Here is a 23,460-nt window from a genome sequence, read left to right on the forward strand (position 1 = left end):
TTTTAAAAACGGTCATCTCCAACTACCAGTGAACTCTAAATTGCTAACTGAATGGCTTTTTCTCTATCCGGTTCTTTCCTGACCTCTTTGCAGTATCTGAAACTATAGCAGTTTCCCCTTATCCATGGTTTTGCTTTCCTTGATTTCACTTAGTTGTCTAATGTAGGTCCACCTACAACAATGCACATTAGTTCTTCTGCCTTTTGAGGGAGAGGGGCATCACAGAGTTCTAAGCTGAGGATAGGGAGAAGGGGAAAAAGAGAGAGATAGAGCCAGAGAAGTGAGAACTATTTGTATAGGGTGGGTATTAAAGTTTCAGGTATCTACTGGGGGGGGGGGTATCTTGGTTAAGGGGAAACTAATATATAGACTAAATAGTACTGAATAATAATATACACTACATTTATTATGCTTGCATTTAATGTTGGTAATGTTTCACTGTGTTTAATTTGTCAATTAAACTTTATTATATGATTGTACAAGAAAATCAAGTATATATGGGCTCAGCATGCAGATCAACCATCCACAATAGGTCTTGCAATTTTCCCCCAGAGGACACAATACTCTTATCATTCAAGTTTTCATAACACTACTCTTCTGGATTCTTCTACTTTATAACCAAATGCTCTTCCTTCTCTACTGAGGAATTCTTATCCACGTTATAATTTGTTACCTAGGATTAGAGGCTCTATCCTTTGACCCTTTCTCTTTTCATAGTTTCAATTATGTATATATACAATCCACCTCTAATCTCTCTTCTGAGTTAGAGTCACATATTTACTTTAATCTCTTAAAACATTTCAAATTAGATGTTCCATGAACATCTCAAACTCGATATAACTAAATAGAACTCATTATCTTCCTCCCTTCAAAGCTTTCTCTAATTCTGAAATGATTTATTACTGTTGAGGGCAACATCATCCTCCCCACAACCTCGGGTTCATCCTCAGGTCTTCATTTTCATTCAACCCATATATTCAATTAATTGTCAATTTTTGTTATTTCTATATTAACTGCATCTCTGATATATGTCCCATACCCCATTTTCACCACTCACACAGTTACCCCAATCCTAGATCAAGGCCTCATCAACTCTCTCCTGTACTACACTGCAATAACTAGTATCTGACTCAAGTCTTTCTCCATGCCAATCCAACCTCCACTCAGCTGTCAGAAATATTTTTCTAAAAAGTAGGTTATGTCACCATTCTCCTCAAGAAACTATAGGGGCTCCCTGTCAACTCTAGCTTCAAATTTAACCTTCTCAGCTTTACATTTTAATTTAATTTAATTTTTAAATTATGATTTAATGAACTAGCTCCTATTTTTAGTCTTATGCCTCCACTGTCTCCATGCATTCTACAAGCCCTTCATTCTGGCCTACTCACAGTTTCAATAACATTAAGATTATCTTCCATCTTTGTACTGGTTTAAACTCCATATCTAGAATGCTCTGCTCCTTTGCTTTGGTCTCTTAATTTCTCTCAATTCCATCAAGATTCAGCACAAATTGGGGCAGCTGGGTAGCTCAGTGGATTGAGAGTCAGGCCTAGAGATGGGAGGTCCCAGGTTCAAATCTGGTCTCAGACACTTCCCAGCTGTGTGACCCTGGACAAGTCACATGACCCCCATTGCCCACCCTTACCACTCTTCCCCCTAGGAGCCAATACACAGAAGTTAAGGGCTTAAAAAAAAATATTCAGCACAAATCGCACTTTCTACAGGAACACTTTTCTAGTTCCTCCATTTGCTAATGTCTTCAGGTTACTTTCACCTACTATAGATTGATTTCCTTTGTACTTAGCTTTTTTTAGGTCTCCCATTAGAACTTATGTTCCTTTAGGGCGGAGACTCTATATTTTTTTGTCATTCCCTGTATTCCCCTAATAAGCACAGTATTTAAAACATGGTACGCTCTTAATAAATGCTTGTTGATTAATAAGAAAAAGACTTATAACTAAAACAATTCTGTGGTTGTACTTCAGACCCAGCAAAGTGACAAAAATGATGAAAGACAATCAATAGTTAATGTTGGAGGGTCAACTAAAAAAGTTATACTAAAGAAATTTTGAATTGTTCTAACCAGTCTGGAAAACAATTTGGAATCATGCAAAAATAGTTACTATCCTACCTTTTGAGATTGCGCATTCCCACTAATGGGGATATCCCTAAGGCTTTCAAAAAGAAAGACTCCAATTATACTAGACTTCCTGGTTAAGATGGCGGCAGAGTAAAAAGCAGCTGCTTAACCTCTGCTAACCGAAACATATAGGACTCCTCAAGAAGACATAAAAACAAATCAAGATGAATGAAGGGACCCCACAACAGGGCGCAACACTGGAGGTACGTGGAATTGTGGCATTTCCATGCTATAAAGGGGTAAAACAGCTCTTACTAAATGCGAGCTGAATAACCCCCTCCCCAACCACACAACACCTATAGTACCAAAGCCAGCAAATAAGATTTAGAGCAAGTTTCGGGCACGCATTAAGTCCCTGACAGCCAACTGGGGTCACCAGGGCCTGCTCCTGAGAGCAGCAAGACTTAAGACCCCAAGAGGCTAAAGAATACAGACTGTGAACACAGACCTTGAGCTCAGACACATATGTTGTCTGCAAGAAACACATACGAGGCAGGTGGATATACACGGGTTTAAAGTAAAGGGCTTGAGCAAAATCTTTTGGGCTTCAAATTAGAAAAAGAAGGCAGGAATGGCGATCATGATTTCTGACAAAGCCAAAGTAAAAAGAGATATGATTTAAAAAGACGGAGAAGGTCATTATATCCTGATAAAAGGCAGTATAGACAATGAAGAAATAACTGTGCTCACTATGTAAGCACCAAATGTAATAGCATCCAAATTCATAAAGGAGAAACTGGCAGAGCTCAAGAAGGAAATAGATAGTAAAACCATATTAGTGGGAGATCTAAATATTCCTCTTTCAGATCTAGATAAATCAAACAAAAAAATAAATAAGAAAGAGATAAGAGAAGTGAATGAAATCCTAGAAAAATTAGATTATGTGGAGAAAAATAAATAAGGACAAAAAAGAAATACACCTTCTTTTCAGCTGCACATGGTACATTCACAAAGATTAACAATGTAATAGGGCATAGAAACATTGCAAACGAATGCAAAAGAGCAGAAATAATAAATGTAACTTTTTCAGATCATAATGTAATAAAAATAATAATTAGTAAGGGCACCTGGACAGGCAAATCAAAAACAAATTGGAAATTAAACGATATGATTCTCCAAAACCAGCTAGTCAAAGAAGAAATCATAGAAACAATCAACAATTTCATTGAAGAGAATGACAATGATGAGATATCCTACGAAACTCTGTGGGATGCAGCCAAGGCAGTACTCAGGGGGAAATTTATATCCTTGAGTGCATATATTAACAAATTAGGGAGTGCAGAGGTTAATGAATTGGGCATACGACTTTAAAAAGTTCTTTAAAAAGCTTGCTAGAAAGAGAGCAAATTAAAAATCCCCAGATGAAAACTAAATTAGAAATACTAAAAATCAAGGGAGAAATTAATAAAAGCGAAAGTAGAAGAACTATTGAATTAATAAATAAGACTAGAAGCTGGTATTTTGAAAAAAACAGATAAAATAGACAAAGTACTGGTCAATCTAATAAAAAAAAAGGAAAGAAGAAAACCAAATTAACAGTATCAAAGATGAAAAGGGAGACCTCACCTCTAAGGAAGAGGAAATTAAGGCAATCAATAAAAACTATTTTGCCCAATTATATGGCAATAAATATAGCAATCGAGGAGATATGGATGAATATTTACAAAAATACAAATTGCCTAGATTAAGAGCAGAAGAAATAGAATACCTAAATAATCCCATATCAGAAAAAGAAATTGAACAAGCCATCAAAGAACTCCCTAAGAAAAAATCGCCAGGGCCTGATGGATTCACAAGTGAATTCTATCAAACATTCAAAGAACAACTAATTCCAATACTATACTAACTATTTGACATAATAAGCAAAGAAGGAGACCTAACAAATTCCTTTAATGACACAAATATGGTACTGATTCCAAAGCCAGGGAGATCAAAAAAAGAGAAAGAAAACTATAGACCAATTTCCATAATGAACACAGATGCAAAAATCTTAAATAGAATACTAGCAAAAAGACTCCAGCAAGTTATCAAGAGGATCATCCACCATGATCAGGTGGGATTTATACCAGGAATGCAAGGATGGTTCAACATTAGGAAAACCATCCACATAATTGACCATATCAACAGTCTAACAAACAAAAAACACATGATTATGTCAATAGATGCTGAAAAAGCCTTTAACAAAATACAGCACCCATTCCTATCGAAAACCCTGGAAAGTATAGGAATAGAAGGACCTTTCCTAAAAATAATAAATAGTACATATCTAAAACCATCAACAAGCATCATATGCAATGGGGATAAATTAGAAGCCTTTCCAATAAGATCAGGAGTGAAACCAGGATGCCCATTATCTCCTCTATTATTTAACATTGTACTGGAAACACTAGCAGTAGCAATTAGAGAAGAAAAAGAAATTGAAGGTATCAAAATAGGCAATGAGGAGATTAAGCTAACACTCTTTGCAGATGATATGTCTACTTAAAAAATCCTAGAGAATCAACTAAGAAGCTTGCAGAAATAATCAACAACTTTAGTAAAGTTGCAGGATACAAAATAAATGCACATAAATCATCAGCATTTCTATATATTTCCAACACATCACAACACGAAGAGGTAGAAAGAGAAACACCATTTAAAATCACCCCTAAGCAATATAAAATACTTAGGAATCTATCTATCAAAACAAATACAGGAATTATACGAAAACAACTACAAAACACTTTAAAAAACAATTTACAAAACAATTAAAACTAGATCTAAACAATTGGAAAAACATTGATAGCTCATGGGTAGGATGACCTAACATAATAAAAATGACCATTCTACCCAAATTAATTTACCTATTTAGTGCCATATCTATCAAACTACCAAAAAACTTTTTTAATGAATCAGGAAAAACTATAACAAAGTTCATCTGGAATAACAAAAGATCAAGAATATCAAGGGAAATAAAGAAAAAAAAATGTGAAGGAAGGAGGCCTAGCAGTATCAGATATTAAACTGTAATATAAAGCAGCAGTCATCAAAACAGTATGGTACTGGCTAAGAGACAGAAGGGAGGATCAGTGAAATAGACTTGGGGTAAGTGACATCAGCAAGACAGTGTATGATAAACCCAAAGAGCCCAACTTTTGGGACAAAAATCCATTTTTTGACTAAAAATGTTGGGAAATTTGGAAAACAATATGGGAGAGTTTAGGTTTAGATCAACATCTCACACCCTACACCAAGATAAATTCAGAATGGGTGAATGACTTGAATATAAAGAGGGAAACTATAAATAAGTTAAGTGAACATAGAATAGTTTACTTGGAAAGATTTTAAAACCAAGCAAGTGTTAGAGAAAATTACAAAATGTAAAATAAATGATTTTGATTATATCAAACTAAAAAGCTTTTGTACAAACAAAAACAATGCAGCCAAAATCAGAAGGGAAACAACAAATTGGGAAAAAATCTTTATAACAAAAAACTCTGACAGGTGTCTAATTACTCAAATATACAAGGAGTTAAATCAATTGTATAAAAAATCAAGCCATTCCCCAATTGATAAATGGACAAGGGACATGAATAGGCAATTTTCAGATAAAGAAATCAATAGTATCAATAAGCACATGAGAAAGTGTTCTAAATCTCTAATAATTAGAGAAATGCAAATCAAAACAACTCTGAGGTATCACCTCACACCTGCCAGACTGGCTAAAATGAAAGAAGGGGAGAGTAATGAATGTTGGAGGGGACATGGCAAAACTGGGACATTAATGAATTGCTGGTGGAATTGTGAACTGATCCAACCGTTCTGGATGGCAATTTGGAACTATGCTCAAAGGGCTATAAAAGAATGCCTGCCCTTTGATCCAGCCATAGCATTGCTGGGTCTGTACCCCAAAGAGATCATAGATAAACAGACTTGTACGAAAATATTTATAGCTGCGCTTTTTGTGGTGGCAAAAAACTGGAAAATTAGGGTATGCCCTTGAATTGGGGAATGGCTTAACAAATTATGGTATATGCTGGTGATGGAATACTATTGTGCTCAAATAATAAACTGAAGGAATTCCATGTGAACTGGAAAGACCTCCAGGAATTGATGCAGAGCGAAAGGAGCAGAGTCAGAAGAACATTGTACACAGAGACCAATACACTGTGGTAAAATAGAATGTAATGGACTTCTGTACTGGCAGCAATGCAATGACCCAGGACAATTCTGAGGGACTTATGGAAAGGAATGCTACCCACACTCAGAGGAAGAACTACAGGAGTGGAAACAGAAGAAAAACAACTGCTTGAACACATGGGTTGAGGCAGACATGATTTGGGATGTAGACTCGAAACTACCACACCAATGCAACTATCAACAATTTGGAAATAGGTCTTGATCAATGACACATGTTAAAACCAGTGGAAATATGCATCAGCCATGGGGGATGGGGGGGGAAGTCGGGGGGTGAAGGGGAAAGTAAGAGCATGAATTATGTAACCATGTTAACTTTTCAAAAAAAAATATTAATAAATGCTTAAAAAAAAAAAAAGAAAGACCCCATAGATATATAAACTGCATTCCTGTCTTGTACTATCAAAGATGGAAACAAAGTAGATACCCAACACCTGAGAAATGGCTAAAGAAACACATATAAATACAATGGAATGTTATTTTGCTTTTATCATTTCTTAATGTCCTTGAGGACTTTGAAAAAGCACTGCATGGTCTATATGAAATGATGTTGAGTAAAGTCAACCAAATAAAGGAGAACTAACTAGCGACTGCCATACAAATGAAAATCATTCTGAATGGCATCTCAAGTTTGATTCGTTGCAGTGACCAGTCTTGGTCCTGGAAATCATATAATAGAATATCCTACCGTCCTCTAGATAGAGAGGTGGAAGGGCTACACGTACAGAATGTCGCACAAGCTGTTAGATATGATGGTCTATGAAGTAGCTCTGCCTATTGTTACAAGGGAAAACCCAAGTTGAAGCACAAGTATATTGGGAAATAACTGTACTTATTAGTAAAAAAAGCAAGTTATCAATTTGACTTTTTAAATAAACAACTATTAAAGCAGAAAGCAACCTGTCTTTTCAGCTAAAATGACACAATTAGGTACTTTTTGACTTAACTTTTGGAGGTCCTACACTGTGGGAGGTTCATTAACTGTTTGTTGGAACTTTTTCTGTGTCAAAACAGAAAGCATACAAATAAACACAAATAAAGCACAAATAAAAACCTCTCAATCTTTTTTCTTTCCATTAGGATTTTAAAAAAGGTTTAAAAATAGAAAATCTAAAGATTAACATGAAAATCTTTTCTAACCTCAGGGAATAATCATTTGTTATTAGTATTAAAACGATATTGTTATTAAAGAAAGCATTACTTACTGTGCTTTTGTCTTTTAGAAGTTTTTCAATTACTTCAATTAACATTTCTTTTTGCTCAGGATCAAGGCTAAACATAAAGACATCAAATAAATATATAATAATTAAAATAAAAATAAAATAAAGATAAAATAGAAAAACACATTTATTAAATAGTTGTTTTCTCATTTTGGTGTACATTTTGTTTTGACATTATTTCCTGCTGTTAAATTTCAGTAACAAAAATACAACTATCAAATAAGCCAGAAATAAATTCAAAAGAATATAATGAAATATTCCTCAGTTAAGTGCATTCTAATATATTCCTTCAAAGTTACTAAAAAAATAACATTAAGAAAATTAGCTAAGACTTTCATATTTGTTCATGAAATTATCAATTAGATTATAAAATCCATCAGGGCATGAATCTTGTTTAATCTTCATATTTTCTACAGACTATAGTAACTGGTATATGACATGTTTATTGAATTTTATCTAAGAAAATTTAAAATAGCCCTTAAAATATGCAATAATTCACCGATTGCATTTTCACCTCCAAAAATTAGATAATCACTTGTCACTTTGGTTATCTTAATATCCAAATAAGGGTCTCATTAATTCAATAACTTATTGAATCAATTACTGAATGAGTTGAATAACTAATTCAAACACTTGTTAAGTAAAAATACATACTATGCTTTACATTAATTAAGACATACTCTCTGCCCACAAAAAGCTTAGTTGAACTTCAAGATGAGTCTATTTCAGGGAGCTACATATGTAAAAATTCATTTAATCACTAAGGCATTGCTAGTCACTAAACTGATCTTATTCACTCAAGACCACCAATGTCTCATTTTATCCTCACAACTTTCCTGAGAGGATGGTATTATTATTATTATTTTTATTTTAAGTGAGGAAACTGAGGTAGACAGACATTAAATAACTTGCTGAGGGTCACTCTGCTAGGAAGTATCTGAGGCAGGATTTGAACTTATATCTTACTGACTCCATTATCTAGTGTTCTACCCACTGTACCACCTAGTGAAATGAGACATTTCGTATTTTGTAAATCTTAACCTGTCACCTAAATACTGGCTATTATTATTTGTTACAACTATAACAAATAATAATACTATTACTATATGTGACCTTGAAAGAATAGAATTTCATTCCTATTTTGTAACACCGCTTCTGCCATGGAAATATTATACTGTGTGATTGAGATATGTGTGTCTACATATATATCTTAAAAATCTGATATAGAGATATCTCTATATGAGATGTAATATAATGTTCTATTCCATGCAGAGAAATAACAAATGCAGTAAAACAAAAGCTCAAACTCTTTCCCACATAGTAAATAGGCTCACTCATTCCAAGAGTAATAAAATTTAATTGTTCCCATGTTTATTCCTCCACACAAACAAAAAAAGCATAAGAAACATAACAATTTCCATTTAAGATATAACTAGGAGTATCCAATATAGTCAATTATTAGAGAGAAGACTTGAATTCTAGATAAGCATTTCAACTACTTCTTGCAAAGCAGAGCAAAAAACTTGACCTTACGGCCTCAATTCCTGCTTCTGTGGCCAGAAATGTGTTACTTTCCATCTATCCCTTTAGCCCTCCTTTCCCAGATAGGGCACATTTTTTGTTCTAAAAGTACACACAGTGAAGTGGAATAAAGTGGAGTTATGTAAAATGGAGAGAAGTACAGGGGTATAAGACTAAAATCTGTTATCACTTTGCAATGTTCCAAAAGGTAACTTCTCTAGATAAAATGTTTTAAATCCTATTTCCAAAATAAACATATTGGAAAAATAATTTTAAAACTGCTCCAATACTTTCTTTAAATTATGTTGTCATTGGTAAAAGGCCTATCATATATGTATGTGTGTATGTATGCATATCCTGTTTTGGTAGAATTATTCTATGTATGTATTATATACATGCTGTATGTACATATGTACACACACACATATATTTTATATATATATATCCTTTTTTAGAGTCTATTCCACTGAAAAATCTGCAATAGTCAAAACTAGGCAATGCTGCAAGACTGAGAGGGAAACAATTAGAACAAACTATTATATCTAGAATTCAGATTTTCAAAAAGGTACTAATTAAAATTCTATTATCTCAGAAGCTTCATGAACACCAAACTACACATGCAAAAGCTGCCTTTTGCTAGTCCTCAGAGTCAGAGTTCATAATTACTAAAAGCTCCCACAAAGATGGTGGAAATCCTCAAGGAACTTTATTCCATTACGTCTACTTATATATAAAGAACCTTTCATATTTAAAAAATGTCCCTTATATTCCATCTTAGAATCAATACTGGGGGCGGCAGGATACTACAGAGAGATAGAATGATGGGGGGTGGGGGGGGAGCCTCCTACTTCCCTTGTTTTACTTAGTTAACTCTAACCCTAAGGCAACTGACATCCTTGGTTCATTTAGATTTTAGTCCTTTTTAAAATTCTCTCTAGTATTCATCTAGCTCAAGACAAGTGGAGAGATTCCTGTCAAAGTGGTTGATGTACTTTCACGCTATCTTCAGCCCTAAAATGTCTCTTTCCATAATATCTCATGTGTTTATACATTTCTTCTGAGAGGTAAAATTCAGGGATCATTGTCCTAAGGAGTCCTTTTCATTATAAATTTAAACTTCCAACTTTTATCTATTTTCTTTCTTTTCTTTAAGTTTTAAAATACACATATTTTGATATATGTCAATATATTCATTTTAACATATGTCAATACAGTCAAGATGTACTTATCTACTGGACAAAATACATATTTGTAAACAGACTGTTCTAATTATTAGGACGTTTTCTTAACATTAAACCTAAATTTGTATTTTTGAATTTCCACCCACTGCTTCTGATTTTGCCTTCTGGGGACAAACAATTAATATCTAATTCCTCCTCCACATGATAGCCTTTTAAATATTTGAAAAAAAGCTCTCACCTCTCCTCTGTATTTTCTTTCCATTAGGTTAAAACCTCTCCATTCATAGAAATGTAAATTTAGATCTAGAAGTATACTACAAGGCATAGAATCTAATCTCTCATTTACAAATGAGGAAATTGAGACCAAGAGAGTCTAAATGACTTATTTTTTATTTTTATTTTTTTCTTTTCTTTTCTTTTTGACAAGAAATTAATTTTCACAAATAATTTTGACAAATTAACTATGAAGCACAGAGGCACATAATTCATTTTTATCTGACTACTTAATGGAATTAAATGAATTTTAATTTCTTTTATATTAATTGTAGGAGAGTGGAAAAAGCCTCAGATCAAGATTCTGAAAGTCCAAGGTGGAGACCTACATTTGGTGGCTACTACCCAATGATTCAGGGCAAGCTACAACTTCTGAGGCTCATTTTGCTAGTCTATTAAAATGAGGGTAATATCTAGCCTGCCTTTTTCTGCTTCTATGAGATTCAAATAAGATAAAGCACTATGTAGATAGCAGTTATCTTTAAAAATAATATGTCAAAACAGTGGCATAACTGTTTAAAAACAATTCACTGTTGATTCATTAACATAGAGGACCAGTACCAAGTCAAAAACTGAAGGAAGAAATAGGACCTGGGAAGCCTAGTTTGTAACAGAAAGAAAAAAATACCAATTTCTATTCTACAGTAATTATTAGGGTACCAAAAAAAGAACATGTAAGCTCTAATTGTTTAAGTTACAAAAAGGCGTAATTCCCACTATGCATGAGGAAACTCACAGTTTATATGATCAGATGGCTTTCTAACATAAATAGAATTGACAGAACTTTAGAACAGTCTGAAAAAAACTGTAATTCTTACTAAAGGAGATGACATGTTAATTACATGCTAATTAAGCAGGCTTCAATGCTTATTTTATCATTCTGTTGGAAATTAATAATAACTGACATTTATATAACACTTTAAAGCCCAAAGTGTCTTGCAAACATTTTGTCAACTGATCCTTAAAATAATCCTTAAAGATAAGTAATATAGGTTCTATTAAACTCATCTTATAGATGAAGAAATGGAAGCATGGTCACATAACTATTAAGTGACTAAGGCATTATATGAAATGAGAACTTCTTGATTTCAAATCCAGCCTTCTAGCAACTATGCCATACTACATTCTCTTTGGTGTTACCATATATCTTGGACTCTTACCTATATAATTTTTGTATAGCATGGGCAGCATTCTTTCTAACATATGGTGATAAGTCAGCAGAAGCTTCTTTAATAGCAAGCATCATGATGGGAACAATAATTGGAACCCGGATACTGGAAAGGACTCTCAATGCACTTGCACGAATTAGTTGATTAGGATCCTAAAAAGAATACAAAAGTATTAATTAATACCATCAAAAATCACATGTTTTCAAAGTTATGTGCAATGTTGATATCTGACAGAGTATGCTTGTGAAGTTATAATATCCTTCTTTCAGTTTCAAATATGGAAAAGTGCTCACCAAAATTTGATTCCTAAAGTTGCAAAGTAGTCTTGCCAAACTAATATATCCATTATGCCAAAAGCACAGTAAAACATCATTAGGACAAAAGAAATGTTGTTTAAGAGTTGAAAACTGAGGTGACAACTAACTAAAAATAAAAATAATTACTTAAACATACATAACTATAATTTAGTCTCAGCAACTAAGATAGGGATAATAAGACAGCCTCAAAATCTAAATGACCTGGATTGAAATACTTTTTTTTACAAGTTACAAATTAACTTTATTTCCTCATTTACAATCACTTTAAGGCTTGACTATTACAAAACATAAAAAGATAAGTATATTTAAAAATCAGATTTCTGTCATTCAAAAAAGAAATCTAGAGTACCCACATAAAGTGGAAGGTTTTACAGTGAAGCGATATTCTGTAACAAAATGAATTAGTCATTGTTATAAATGATGAATTCATGTTATCAATACATATCTAATTCCAAGATCAAAATCAAACTTTAAAAACAAAGAATCCTAATATTTAGACTTCTTTTGATACATTTATTGCCTGCTTACTAACAATTTTATTCAAGCTATAAAAAAATCCTAACTTTAAACTAAAGATTAAAAATAGTGTCTACTACTTTCAGAGGCCAAACAGCTTTGCATTCTGTATGTATATGTGTATATATAAATATATATGTTTATATATTTATATGTTTATACATTAAAATTAAGTTAGGTCATTTGTACTATATATATATATGTGTGTGTGTGTGTATATATATATATATATATATTTACTTAATTTTTTCAGTACCTGCAGGCAATTAAGATCAGAAACTGCAAAACAGCTGTTGATCAGCATTTGTGGAAGAAGGCTGACTCATGGGAGTGCCCCCTACCAATGAAATCACATGACTGGACAAAAATTTTAAAATTTTCAAGATTTTACTAAATTATTTTTGTGAGATTATTTATTCTAATAATATAGTTTTGCTATTTCTATGCTTTTTTCTACATTTTCTAAATGTTTCTATTAAAAAGTTTCTATTCCCTTGTTTCCTAGAATTTAATTTAACTATTTGGTAAAATGTTTTACTTTTCTTTCTTGGATGCTCATTAACAGTTACACTGTACAAAAAGAATAAAATCCAAGAAAGCAAGAATTTTGTCTTATTTTCTTCCTCATTCACCAATTAACATAGCAGTAAGAATCTATTAGGCCATTATTAAATATGGCACGAAGATAAGGACTATAGGAACAAGGTTTCCAAACAACAGAAAAGATTCTAAGGGACATATATTTCAGGTATCATGATGAGAAGGTTTTAATTCTTCTAAAACACTACTCTGATATTTAGTAAATCACAGAACAAGTGTTTTAAAGAATAACCTTCTTTAATTGTGCAGATATTTCTTTACTCTAGAATCATGTGTTTTTATTACTTACTTTTAAAGCACGTTGAAAAGTACTGATGGACAAGAGAGCCAGGTCCTGTTGTTCCTCTGCATATCGAACTAGGTAAACGTAGACCAGCTTTTTGATCTAGTGGAGGGGAGGAGGGGAGGAGGAAGGGGGGGGAGGGAAGTACAGGGTAGGAAAAGATAAAAACCACGTTTGATCATACCACACAGGAAGACAAGGAGCTCACTGCCTAAGAATATCTCATACATAATAAGTGCTCAATACATGTTTCTGAAACTGAAGATCTTTAAGTCTCAGTCATCCTGAACCACCCTCAGGGACATCACACATCATCTTCCTACATCCGAGTTTCCTTATCTATATAATAAGGTTATTACTCTGGGTTAAGAAAACAACATCTCAGAGAGATTTTAAAGTACAGGATTTTAAATTATCCCCATGACATTTTTTAAAAAGCATTTCAAGAAAAGGCATGAAATTACTACTAAATTAAAATATAGGCATTTGTATGTATTTACTAACTATATGTTACATATTTAAAAATACATAATTAAAAAACAAACATAATATTCTACTCTAGAGAGTGTACTTTTAAAAAAATTCTTATCATCAATATCAATAAAACAATATTTTCAAAAGCAAAGTAAAACAGAGAAAGAGGTCTGAATGTGAAACTCGGCCTATTACATACAGCTTGTTTTTTAAAAAAATATATAAATCCAAAAGTTACTTTCAAATCTATCCTACTTGTCTATATTTCCTTTTGAATCTCCTTGTATTTTCTCTGTGCATCAATGGCCTTCTTTTCTTTCTTCTTTTTTTGTTAACATTATTGGTAGCTCCTATTTCTCCCCTCTCCGAAAAGAAAATAAATAAATAAAACACTAACTTTGTTTAGAAAAACCAAGTAGAATAAAAGATGGGCATTTTACAGGTCCAAAAAATTTATCATTTTTATAATTTTATATCATGAGACTATAATTTCCCTGCCAAAAGCTTTATCATGAGTCTTCTGAAGTCATGACTGGTCATTACAACATGCAAGGGTCTAAAGTCTTTCTGTACTGTTTTTCTTACAATAATTACCATACAAATTCTCTCCCTGGTTCTCCTTACCACACTCTATTTCAATTTATACAAGTCTTCACAAGTTTCTCTGAAATCAATCTCTATGTCCTTTCTTAGAGCATGTTAACATTCCATTACATTCCTATACCGGTATTTGTTTAGCCATTCTCTAATTGATAGGTACACTCTTCCTTTCTAGTTCTTTGCCGCTATAAATATTTACATTCTTGTGGATCCTTTTCTTCTTCTTTTGTTCTTTTGACAGTAAAGGCAAAGTAGTGGATCCTCTGGGTCAAGATGGTTTGTATAGTTTAGTGACTTTGGGGGCATCATTCAAAATTGCTCATAAAAAAAGCTGAATCAGTTCATATCTCCAGCAACACTGCAATAGTATCCTTGTCTTCCCATAGTTTTCTTTAACATTTGTTATTTTTTACCCTAAGTTTGCCAGTCAGATAGATATTGGATAAAACTGAAGCTCTGCTTTAATTTACATCTTTGAATTATTAGTAACATAGCATTTTTTCAGATAGTTGTAGGAAACTTCAGATTTCTCCCATTGAAAACTGCTTATTCAATCCTTTGATCATATTTTTATCCATTGGGAAATGATTATAATTCTTATATATTTGAAATATGAAATATATTTGAAATTCTTATATAGCTGACATATCCACATTTAATCAAAGAATATTGCTGCAAAGCTTTTTTCTAATTGCTTCCCTTCTAGTTTTTACTGCCTTGATTTTATTTTGTGCAAAGGTTTCAATTTTACATCAACTATCCATTTTACCTTTTAAGATCTCCTGCCCATATCCATGATGTGAACGTCAATGACATTTTCTTCCTTATTCTCTTTATTTGCTTATAAATGGCCTTTAATATCTAAATCATTAATTCATTTGGAGATCATTGAGCTACATGTTGTGAGATCATAATCTAAACCTAATTTCTATCGGACTACTTTCGAAATTTTGCCAAGTACTGAGTACTACTCTTAGTAGTTACAGTCTTTGTGTCTATAAGCCTGCATAAGTTACAATGTTCATCTGCTTCTGTATTTTGTATATCTAATCTATTTCATTTATCAATTTTTAACCAAATCAAATAGTTTCAGTGATTATATCATAGTATAGTTTGAGACATAATGTTCCTAGACCCTCCCTTTAACCATCCCATTTTTAATTATTTTTTTAATTCACTGAAGTAATCTCTTGTTAGTATGATTGATAATAGTACTAAATAAATTATTTTAGATAGAAGTATAATTTTTTTTTACACTGGTTTGGCCTTCCTATAAGCAACAAATATTTTTCCACTTATTCAGATCTTTTTTTACATGTGTATAAGTGAGTTGTAGCTATCAGTATAGTATCTATGTGTTTTAGTAGCTAGACTACTAAAAATTACTGAGAATTTGCCCCACCCCGAGAGCTTTTGTTTATGTTAAAGAAAACATCATTTATTCCTATTCTTTCTCGTATTTAACAAAATCAGGTGTCAGACTTTGTCAAAACTTTAGAGTGTCTATTGCTATATTCTAGAGAATTTGATTGTTTTTGTTGGTATGAACCACTGATCTTTTAGTCTTCTTAACACTGAAACAATCTTGCATTCCTTTATAAATGTTAAAGTGTACAACCTTTCTGATATTTCTTTTAGGGTTTTTTTGCTAATTATTTAAAATTTCTGCACTGATTGACTAGGAATAACAGTCTAAGTTTTTCTTTATTTTATTTGTCATTTTCTGGTTTAGTAACTGTGATCACATCTGAATCACAGAAGGAATTTCTCCAAACTACATGTAATACTGGAATTAACTGCATTCTGAATATTTGTTAAAATTAATTTATATACTCATCTGGTGCTAGATTGTTTTATTTTCTTTTTAATTCATTTATAATTCACTTGATTTCATTTTCTGATATTTAAATTCTCTATTGTTCTTTTAATCTAACTTTTATTTTTGTAAATATTCCAACATTTCATTTAAATGTCCAATTTTGCTGATATGTAATCAGACAAAATAGTTTTGTTAAAGAAATTTATGAAACTGAATGTCTTTGGTTTCAAATTAACACTTGATTTTCCTTGTGTAAATCACGTAACTTGTTCCATCTGAGTTTCCTCATCTAGTTATGAAGATATTACTTTACTGGACAAAGGAACAGCAAGTCAAGTATTTTTGAGGTACAGATTCATTAATTTGCTAATCATCCAGAAAGTCTAATAAAGGTACTGCAAGAAAAAGATGATTATATGACTGTTTTAAAATTATATACAAAACATGAATATTCTGCTCTACAGGTCATATTTTTCATCCTTGAAGATATAAAATGTGGGAAATAGGCAAATGAGCTGAATATTCAATGTGTTGAAATGTCTCCCATAACAGTCTCTAAGTCAAAATTATTTTAAGTATATTAAACAATGATTATACATAAAATTAGAGATAGAACTTCATCCTGTGATTTCACTGGTAAAGGAAACTAAAATCTCAGATGACATCTTCTCTGCCAGTGCAGGTTTATACTTTTCTATAATTTAAAAGAGTCTTGGCAAGGGTCACATAGCCACTAAGAATTCTGAATCCAGATCTTTCCAGGTTTTTTTTAAGTTGGCTCAATCTATTACAACATACAGCCTATATTATGTAAAATTACAATGAAAAAATATCACATTCAAAAAGCCTAAGAATGGAAATGAAACAACTTTGTCATAAAATTATTTATTTTTATTTTGGTCTCACTATTTCCAAGTCTCTTCTCCTCTGAATTATCAGTATAATAATACTTAACTTTTATATAGCATTTATTAAGGGCCAGGCACCATACTAAGCATTTTACAATTATTATTTCACATGTTCCTCACAATAACCCTGAGAGGTAGGTGCTATTATTATCCCCATTTTACAGATGAGGAAACTAAGGCAAAGAGGAGTTAAATCACATGACAAGGATGTGGTTCAGGCTACATTTGAATTCACGTCTTCTTGACTGCAGGTCTGGTTTTGTATCCATTTTGCCATCCAGCTACCCCATATGCAAGTCCTCTATCCCTGATCCTTTCAGCAGTACCCCACTGCCACGTCCTCTAGAATAAATTTAATCTCAGCATTCCAGAATGTAATATCATCCACAATCTGGCTCCAATCTACCTATCTTCTCTTTACACTAAACTTTTTTTTTCAAATTTTTTTTCACTTTATTTTTCTAAAAGATTTTTCCATGTTTACATGATTCATTTTCTTTCTCTCCCCTCTTTCCTCCCCCCTCCCAGAGCTGACAAGCAATTCCACTGGGTTGTACAAATGTTATCACTTGATACATATTTCCATATTATTCATTTTTGCTATAGAGAATTTTTTAAGGCCTAAACTCCAAATCACACACCCATTTATAAGTGATAAGTGATGTCATATGTTTTGCTTTTGCATTTCTATTCCCATAGTGGGGAGTTTTCTTTCTCTCAATGTGGATAGCATCCTTTTACATAAGTCCTTCAGGAGTATCCTGGTTTGTTGCATTGCTACTAGTAGCAAAGTCCATTACGTTGGATTTTTCCACAATGCTTTACTTTTTGTGTTTTAAGAATAATGAGAACAAAGTTTTTCTGATTCTGCTCATTTCACTCTGCATCAGTTCACTGAGGTTCTCCCAGTAAATATAGAAATCCTCCAGATCAGGGGTCGGCAACCTTTTTGACTGTGAGAGCCATAAACACCACATTTTTAAAAATGTAATTTCATGAGAGCTGTACAGTGCACACTCCTGTAACAGCGCCTGAAAAAAAAAATTGACTTTATGGCTCCTGCAGAAAGAGCCATATCTGGCCCTCAAAAGAGCCAGATATTGTTCAAGAGCCATATGTTGCCAACCCCTGCTCCAGATCATCAATCCTTTCAGCACAATAGTATTCCATCACCATCATATGTCATAATTTGTTCAACCATTCCCCAATTGATGGACATCCCTTCAATTTCCAATTTTTTGCCACCACAAAGAGCACAGCTATGAATATTTTTATACACGTATTTTTCCCTATTATCACTTTGGAGTACAAACCCAGCATACACTAACCTTTTTAAACACTAAAATTCAGTTAAGGGGGCAGCTGGGTAGCTCAGTGGATTGAGAGCCAGGCCTAGAGACGGGAGGTCCTAGGTTCAAATCTGGCCTCAGACACTTCCCAGCAGTGTGACCCTGGGCAAGTCACTTGATCCCCATTGCCTACCCTTACCACTCTTCTGTCTTGGAGCCAATACTATGTATTGGCTCCAAGACAAAAGGTAAGTGTTTAAAAAAAAATCAGTTAAGCTAGAATACTAGCTTGCCTAATTCCCCATTCTCCTTTCTTAGTACTCTCTGTTTTCAAACTATCTTGGATTATATTTAGGTGTGTGTACATGTGCACACACAGAAACATGCACAGAGATACACAGACATATATTTGTGTTTTATCTGTGTTCCAATGCCCCCACACACCAGCAGAATCTATGTCTGAGGACTGAGGTTACATATAACATTTCTATGTTTATGGCCCAAGCTTCCAATTTTGTGGGTGCTGGAAATGTGTTTATAAAATTAATTATACTTTACTGTCAGATTATTCTTCCTTTAAAAAATATTTCTCTATTCAAGTATCATTTCTCTATTCAAAAAACTTGACATAGTACCCCACTCTCTATCATGTCTGACTTCAACTCTTTAATATTGGCAATTAAAAAGCCCCACATTCTGCCTCCATTTTCATTTTTGCAACTTTATCATTCACTATCTTCCCACTACTAAAAACTTAAAACTTTCTACTAGGCCATTCTCCTCATATCTAGTTTTAACATCTCAAAAGCCATACTAATTTCTACCTCCCTAATCTTGACTCCAATGTCCTAGAATGCTCTCCCCTATCCTTTCCAAAATACATGCAGTTATTATTCAAAGTAATGAGCTATTAAAGTTTTATTATTTAATGCTCAATTAAAACCCTACCTTTTTATGTCATTTCTGAAATTTCTGCAACACTGATCTTTTCCTTCTCTAATTTCTATTTTCTGTAACATGATTCACATTTTAATATATTTTAATTCTTTCACATGTATATTAACAGTATTTCATATATAAAAAAAGCATTATGTAAATCAAAGTTTTTATTATATCTTTTCTCCTAACCAAAATATAAGTTCTAGCAAGTCCTATCAAAGCTGGAAAGGTTTTAAACATAGGCAGAGTAATAGACTTTTGTACCAGATTAGTCAACTTAAATGATTAAGAGGTGTTGTCAACAAGTCAACAAGTTAGCCAAAGAATGATGAATGTTTTAGTCACTGCAATTCATGAAAGGACGTACCAAATTAACAAAAGCATATTTTTTTTGTTTATTTTTAATTCTTACCTTCCATCTTAGAATCAATTCTGTATATTGATTCCCAGGCGGAGAAGTAGTAAGAACTAGACAATGGAAATTAAGTGACTTTTCCTAGGTCACACAGCTAAGAAATGTCTACAGCCAAGTTTGAACCCAGGACTTCCCACCCCCAGGCCTTACTCTCAACCTAGTCCCCCAAAGCATATAAAATGCTGAAATATTTAAGTGATAAATTTTCACCATTAGCTAGATCATTACATCCAAACATTATACTCAAAATGTTAAGCTATCCTTGCTATTTAACTTAAATCTCAATTAAACCCAGCTGGGACAGTAGCATCTTGGTGATCCAAAAGAATATCTACTATATTTTAAAATTATTTAGTTCTGAGAAATAGCCCCCCAGAGTATTGAACCAATGTGATTAAAAAAAATAATCATTTAAAACATTTTTCTTTTTTCTAGATAAATCAAATCCCATTCTATATTTCTTAAAAAAATTTGGGGGATTTTCCCCTTCTGCTCCTTTTGGGAGAAGAGAGGCATAAAGGCTGTTGACTAGTTAAAGGGAAAAGTTTTAGTGGTTTGCTTTCTTTTTAAAGACCTTATAGAATTCATTTGTAAACCAACCCTCTCTTTACAAAATAGTTGCAGAGACAACTTTTATGGCTAAATTATAAACTCCAGAATAACTCAGGTTTTATAATGACTACACTAGAAGATTCAGAACTACAACTGTGCAAGAAGCTACTGCTATAATTACTCACTATTGGAGAAAGATTTTTGCTACAGTTATGGCAAAAAGCATAACAGTATTAAATCACAGAAGGTTGCAAAACACTAAATTTGTTCTTGTTTTGCTATAAGAACCAATCAATATTGACCACAAGAGGCCGATGCACCGAATGGCTGCAGGTGTTCAGAAAAAACCTTCTTTCCCTGAAACCACTCTGTGACCAGAAATGGGAGTACTTAGGGTTTCGTGACTACACCATTCTCTGATCAGTTACCTTCATTCAATGTTACTACACTCCTTGCTGTAAAACTAATCATAGCAAGGCCACATTAGGCTGGAAGAACACAGGCAGATCTGTTTAATTTGTTTATCAATACGAGTACATCAAACTTCATGAGTTATTGACTAAAACCTTTGATTATTTTTGTGCTATAACGACTGATTTCTAACTAGGTCACTTTTGGTATATTTTGACATCTAATGACATATGACGAACAGCCCAACTGAGACTAAGGCAGCATGCACTTTAAAAATGAAATTTATAGAACATATTTGGTAACAATGAAACAGCTTTCAATTTTGTGAAGATAAATAAAAAGTCGCTATCAGTTTTCCCTCAATGTCAGAAGATTAAACATGGCTCAAGGAATAAAAATTATAAGAGTATTTTGAGATAAGAAAGCTGAGATATAAAAGAAAATGCTACAAGAAAAGAACATCAGTAATTATGCTTGCTATGACGACTTTAAGTATAAAACCCTAAATGATATAACAAAATTCTCACTGCAAGAGAAAAGTGTTACTGATTTTTTCCAACTCTGACAATCTTTATAAAGTTATGACTTCTGCTCTTAAAATGATATTAATTGATGATATTTATACTCTTAAAGTCAATAGGTCTTAAGTAATCAGCAGCACCCAATTTTCAATCATTCATTAGCAACATCAGCTTAAAGAACTTCTTATCTGTAACAGAGACCAGGAGTTTATTATATGAAACTAGTCAATTCACTGCCCTCTTTAGCACCTCCCTTCCCAGGAGTGAAGAAGACTCACTAACACAAAAATTTAAGAATATTCTTTAGTTTATATAAACCATATCTGTTCCATCTTAAGAAGAAGCTACACTCAAACTACAAGTTTAAAACCTTTAGTGATATGCCAAGTTGACAGGGATAAACTTCATAATGAATTCTTAAGTGGGTAGAAAAGGACACAGATGGACTTCAAAATGGTCAACTATAAGGAAATACATTAAGAGAAAAATAAACCAAATGATACACACTAGCTAGAATCTGAGTTATCAATTACATTCAAGGAGATGTAGAAATCACTGGAGATTGTTCCCTGAATACATATGCCAAATTTAAAAAATTAAGACACTGTAATCTGAAAAGATGAAATCCAAGGGAGAGGGGTGAGGCAGATCATGGCCAAAGCCTATAAAATTACTAAGATATGGATGGCTAAGGTGAACATGGCCTTTTTCATGGACATCTGGAATACTATTACTAAGGAAAAAAATCACTGGAACATGAATAAGTTTAAGATAAATAAAAAATAGTATTACTTTTCAATAGTTAGCATTATCATAAGAATCACAAGAAAAAATGTTTTAGACAAGTACATAAACATTATGTTCAAAATCTTATATTAAGAAACATATGTATTTTGGGAGGATTATCAACAGACCTTTTAATGTTGACATAATTAAAAGCAATTCTCTCACACAAAACATTCTGAGGCTTACTACATGAGACACTATTAGTCTGATTAGATATGGCATTTCTTAAGTATATCTATTACTTCTCAGGAACAAATTGAATTCAGTGGATAGGACAACTATTTTAATAAATATACAAATGTATTTGTAACAATAATAAAAGCTCTCCAAATACACAGTTAAAGGCTACTTTATGATGAACTGCCAACACCAACTATTAATGACTAACTGTACTATATGAAAGATAAAAGATATTAATTGCTCAGTTCTTCATAAGCTGAGTAGAAGATGCTTCTCCACTAAGGAGGAAATTGTCTCATGAATCTTGAGTAAAGTAAAAAAAAAGGAAGCATTTACTTTTAGTTTTGTTTCTGACCTAATTATGGATTTCAGCTTAGGAAAAAACTACAGAGCTCATCTATCTGAATAAATTCCCTCTATATCCATGACTGACAAGTCATCCAGTCTCAGTCTCTCCACTGAGAGAGAATTCATCCCCCATCAAGACAGGCTACTTTGCTAATTTAGGGTTCCTATATTCTCTCAAGAAAAGAGTTACCATACTTTCAAACTTTGATCATCTATGTAAAGGACACTTCAAATCAATATCAATTAACTTCCCCAAAAAAAGTCTAATTATATTGTAGTGTTTTCTCACTCTGCCCTGGTGAGACCGTACCAGTGTACAGTGTTTAGCCATAGGTCCCACAGAAAAGCTAGAGAGTGTCCAAAAGCGGACAGCCAGGATGATGAAGGGCCCTGGGTCCACATCACATAAAACTGGATAAAGGAACTAAGAATGCTCAGCCTGGAGAAGTGAAGAAAAGGGGTGGGGGATGGGCGGGGGGTGTTAGATATTGGGGCTTCAAGTATGTGAAAAGGGATATGGAAGTATATGGAAGAGAGATAAGATCTGTTCTGGGCATGTGTCCTTTTTCTGCTTATTGCTAGTGACCTCTATCTGAGATTTCCTCTAATTTATCCCACATTTATTTCATCTGAATGCTGCATATTGTCTCCTCCCTTAGATTATAAGCTTCTAATGGGCAGGGACTGTTCTGGCTTTTGTATCTCCACAGAGGCTGGCCCATAGTAGCTGGAAAATCACTTGTGGAAGGTTATTGTAAGGCCTCCTTTCACGTATAGGCTGCACTAGATGGTTGCTCTAGTCCATTCCAACTCTCAAATTCT

At 33.1% G+C, this 23,460-nt stretch overlaps 1 protein-coding gene across 2 annotated transcripts in view; it reads right to left on the reverse strand.

The window, feature by feature from the left end:
• The window catches only part of AP3B1 (adaptor related protein complex 3 subunit beta 1), a 370,907-nt gene that overhangs the window by 241,322 nt on the left and 106,125 nt on the right, over positions 1–23,460 (reverse strand). For both annotated transcript variants that reach the window (XM_044663208.1, XM_044663200.1), the window contains exons 4-6: positions 13,403–13,498; positions 11,672–11,832; positions 7,522–7,588 (exon numbers count right to left, since the gene is read on the reverse strand). In XM_044663208.1, the coding sequence (XP_044519143.1) occupies positions 7,522–7,588; positions 11,672–11,832; positions 13,403–13,498 (324 nt within the window). The remainder of the gene's footprint in view (positions 1–7,521; positions 7,589–11,671; positions 11,833–13,402; positions 13,499–23,460) is intronic.

Source organism: Gracilinanus agilis, chromosome 1 (genome assembly GCF_016433145.1).
Source record: "Gracilinanus agilis isolate LMUSP501 chromosome 1, AgileGrace, whole genome shotgun sequence".
In the NCBI taxonomy this organism is placed as follows: Eukaryota; Metazoa; Chordata; class Mammalia; order Didelphimorphia; family Didelphidae; genus Gracilinanus; species Gracilinanus agilis.